This window comes from Eimeria necatrix, genomic scaffold (assembly GCF_000499385.1).
Source record: "Eimeria necatrix Houghton genomic scaffold, Enh_scaff1345, whole genome shotgun sequence".
Taxonomy (NCBI): Eukaryota; Apicomplexa; class Conoidasida; order Eucoccidiorida; family Eimeriidae; genus Eimeria; species Eimeria necatrix.
In genome coordinates this window covers 2601-7151 of record NW_013652094.1, presented here as the reverse complement: position 1 = coordinate 7151, position 4551 = coordinate 2601, and the positions used below count along the sequence as shown (strand labels likewise).

At 47.7% G+C, this 4551-nt stretch overlaps 1 protein-coding gene across 1 annotated transcript; it reads left to right on the top strand.

Annotated features, from left to right (window-relative positions):
- Positions 1-3129: 3129 nt before the first annotated feature.
- ENH_00011240 (hypothetical protein, conserved) lies at positions 3130-3540 on the top strand (the record flags this gene model as incomplete). The annotated part of the gene is made up of 1 exon (XM_013578881.1): positions 3130-3540. One exon carries the CDS (start codon positions 3130-3132, stop codon positions 3538-3540), a length of 411 nt encoding a protein of 136 aa, XP_013434335.1.
- Positions 3541-4551: the final 1011 nt, after the last annotated feature.

Below are 4551 nucleotides of genomic sequence, written 5' to 3'. Positions count from 1 at the left end.
CTTCTGCGTCAATACTTTGAAAACCAGGTGTAATTTTTGTCTTGCAAACGTTTCTAGCTTTATTTTGAACAGTAGGTCCTTAGCAACTGTTAATTTCTGTGGAGGTGTGAAAATGACCCTCGCGTAGTGGACACTGCAGTAGGCTTGGGTCAAGGCATTCACACTGAGAAGAAGAAAGGTCGAATCAAAGCGTCACAATATCAGTTGCAGCGTACGAAATATTGCCGAAGTGAAACCGATTAGTGTTCAAGCAGCACCTTAAAAGCTACGCAGAGACATGCAGCTGGGCATAGTTTACACCAATACTTATTGTGCAAAATCAAGCTGGCAAAAGAATAGTTGATGAATAACGTGGGTATATCAGGACCGTTGCCCTTAGTTCGGGGATTAACATTCAGTATACGAGTGCCAGCCGCATTGTTACAGCATAAACTAGTGAAAACGGGACGGAGCTCCTTTCGTTGGTTCAGCATGCGTAGCTAAGCTGTCTTGTTATGACCTTAGTATTCTTCAGAAATATTTCAGGTAGCACTAATTAGCGGTTTTGGTGAGATTATTAAATGCGCTGCGTAGGACTGCTACAGGGATTGAATGCAGGGTCATCAGAGTTCACAGTGGGCGCTGGTGAATTTATCCTTGAACCCGCTCGCCGTAGCAGCACTGTTTACTTCATTTCTCGCAATATCGAATTTATAATTGTCTCGTGTTGCTCTTTCTTTGTGTGCATGCTTTTGACACACCAAGCCACACTGTGCGGCTCCCGTGCTACGCTGCAGCTTCTCAGAGTTCAGGATTTATGGTTTTGCAAGCAAGAGTTCGCAGATAGGCCACGACAAGAGTGTGCCTGCCTTTAAAGCCGTCCTGCCTATTTGGATTCGTGGCCTGCAAGCTTGGGTGTACTGCCGGCGAGCTGTGCCTTGAGCGCTAGACCTTCGCACTATTTACCGCCCAAGCAGCTCTGCTAACCCGTACAACCTGAAATCTTGCAGCGCCGTGGGGCTGGGCAACACGCCAACAGCACAGGCTACATCTTGTATAAAATTCCCTCCGCTGGTTGGACTGACAGGCGCCTCTCTCACCTAATATGAGAATAGAGCTTCGACTAGTCTAGTCTAAGCTCACCCTACCGGGCCTTGCCGTGGTCAAGCTTTTTGCTCTCCTGCCTTTGCGTCTAAACCTCCCAGACCGAGTCGTCAATGAGTCACAGATGCCTAAAAAGATATTTGTTATTCCTTCCGACTAAGATTAATCCATTGATTTGATATCCAATATTCAGTCCTAAGTGTCAATATATAGGACACTTCCTGCATTCTTGTCGTTTTGCGTGGCTGCCTACCAAAGGAATGCGTTTCTGCAAATTACAGACTTGCTTTACTTCCATTCGCAACGAGGGAATTCTTTCCAGTTGCTGGTGATTCATATGCATTAAGGGCAGGAACTCATATTCCTTGTGCGCGAAGTCCCGATTTTCCTCGCGGAGCAGCTATGCTACCATAGTGGAGGAGGACGCCCCGTGATGATTCTTTATTAGCTGTGACCAAGCTCGGGGAATTTTGTCCAACACTGATTCGACAAATGTTATTTTCAGACTGGTTTGTCATTCATCGAAGCAGGGAAGGCAGTCATTGAGCTACGACACCGCCGCCAGAGCGTTTTGGCTCTGGTTTGGGATTATATTCAGCTCTACGGCCTATATGAGTCTCTCTTCTACTTCAATTAGGACAATGGCTTGGTATTCTGGCAAAGCTGCGCTAGCCTCGCCAATAGAGCTCGCAGGGGCTCTCGTGTTCCATCTCCATAGAGTTCTCCTGAGAGAGCTGTCATGAGCATCCCATGCGTAGTCTTCCCCTATCAGGAAGTCTATACACATGCAGAAAACATCATTATGAGCTCCATTTGAGACCGTGATACGGTTTTGGCCTTAAGGCTTCGTGAGTTCGACAGCAGTTGCCCACGCCCCGTGTGTATGTGAGTTGTCTTGGGGTTGCGCTTGACTATGTCTAAGCGTACTGCCTTTGCCTAGGCCCCTTCATAAGGCCTGTCCAGCTCCATAACTACAATCATGTGGACTTATCTTGTTACTCTGAGCCGGGAGGCCACGTGAAGGCCTATTACGTATGCATTGTTCATTACAGCAGCGCGACGCCACAGTCTGCCTCAGCCAATCAATCCAGAGCATAACGCCTTCCGAACTGTTAGCTCCACAAGCAAAACAATCATATGTTTATGAGTATTGCACAGTTAGCTGCTATGAAATGGTCAGAAGAGGCTTTCCTTCGAGGAGTGTTCAGAGCGTCCCACAGATGGCAACGAGCACCAAGTACTGCTGCTCGATGCAAAGTTCAGTAAAAAGGGAACATGATAACGTGTTTCCAGCACTATCTGGTTGTTTTTTTCAGTATTTGCTGTCAACAATGTGAGCGCACTGCGAAGCTTGCCTCCTCAATTGGTCACTTCCTGACTGTGGGTCGTCAGTGCCTGCCCAACCGTGTCATGCTATACCTACTCAGGAAGCACTGCAGTGGGTACATGCATGAAAACGTGTTAAAAAATATTCAACAGAACAATTTCAATATCCTGCTTTGGGCTTTCGGAGAATCCGTCGCTTCAGAGGCTATCAAGAAATGCATTGTGCACCCAGGCTAGTGGCATTGCGCCATCATTGCCATTCAGCGCGTTGAATACATCTGTAGCAATTTTATTGTCTACTTTTCTTCTGCAAGTTAAACCAGTTACAGTGTAACGGAAGGACACTTTTCTGCATTGGCTCATCTGCGAAGCCACGCTACTCCCTAACGTTTCTCCGTGGGACGCGAAATGGAATTACGGCCAACTGTGGCGAAACGACCATGGCCTGGAGAAAATCTTTGTCGTTTGATCGAATAACACCTTAAAACACGTAAGTGATACAATGCACGCCAGCATTAACTACGCAAACTCACAATCGGAAACGTGTCTGGGCTGCCTAATCTGTTGCCCGCTCACCTCAGCGCCGTACAGGTGTTCGGCTGACATGCGCTTCATCAGCAGGAGAACAAATCTGTTTCAGCCACTGCAGAAACTTGACGAAGATACTTCAGCATGAATTCTTACTTTTAAAGGGAATGCAAGTGCAAAGTTGCGCCCACAATGCTAGCGTCCACGTTGAAAAAGCTATGCTCTCGACAACTGTTCGCCTTCTGTGCGTCACTAGGGGCAATTGGAGTGAAAATTTTCCAAAAAGTTGAGGCCGCAGTCCTTTCATACTCAATCGACTTTCCCACAAGTGATGAGGCAGCTGCTCAGCTCAGGGACACCACCAAATATGTTGGTGGGCGCCGGCATCGCGCTTCTCACCTCATGATGCTTTCCATCCTAACAGCTGTTTTTGCCGTGGTATTTGCTATGATGCTTTGCTACAAGTCAATTGAGGCTCAGAACGGCGGGGATAATTACAGTTTGCTAGCGCGGCGGCTCGCTATGGGCAACGGGGGCTCAAACTCTGTGAGTCTGGTAATCAGCGCAGAAGAGGCATGCCGGCTAGCATATACTGCATGGTAGGGCGGCTTACCGTGCTACTTTGCAGCTGTCTCAAGAAGATAACCACTTGATCGTAAGCTTGCGCATCTGTCGGCGGTCCCGCCGCATTCATCTTTCTCTCCAGGTTCTACGGAACCACGCCAGTAAATCTGCGAGGTAGTGGCCTTTGGCAGATGGAAACCTAGGGCTTGGTACTTCTGTATGAAAAACTGCGGAATGGCCGCCTTGTTTGAGTTAATCAGAAGGTACGGGAACAATGCCAAGTTGTGACGGAAACCCGGCTATGCCAAGTTCTGTCTGCGTTTGTCCTGCACTGCGTAGCCTTTGTGCCTTCTTTGGAACCGTACATTTGTTCTTTGACCTTCAGGAGAGGAATGCGTTTATGCCCACCTCGACGTATTCAACGTATGCATCCAGTTGCGCCTTCTGCGACTTCAGAGCTGCTCCTCTTGTGCTGTAAAAAGCCTGCCCATGCTGTGTCTCCGCATGCATGCTGCTAGAATTCCAGCATCTCAAGTTGTTCAGTGTTGCGGTAATTACGAGAATTTGTCGGTCCAGCATCAGCCAATGGCAGGTGCTACTTACGGGACGAGCGCTCCAGTGCTGAGTTCTTTCATTTTGAACAGGACCTCTTCTGTAGGAGAAAGTCTAGTGCCTTGTAGTCGTTCACCCATGATTTCGGCGACTGTGAAACCCATAGTGTACAAAGTTTTTGATGGAATTGTGACATCATGATAGGATGCGGCGAGTTGTTGGAGTGATACATGAACCTACAGTTGAACATTTGAACTACGGCTGGTCGGGCACTTTGCTAGCACTCTTTTGCGTCAACGGCAAAGCAGAGATAAAATTTCTTACATACAAGTGCATATTTAATTGTTTCCAGGTGGGGTGAGTGGAACTCGTTCTCTATGTTGCTTTGAATGCGAATTTGACCTTGAAGCGAGTCCGTACCTTCTGAAGAGGCCATGTCTTTGACAATGCTTAAAAGCACAGCAGGTCAAGCGTTTTAGCTAGTTGGGACGTCTCTAA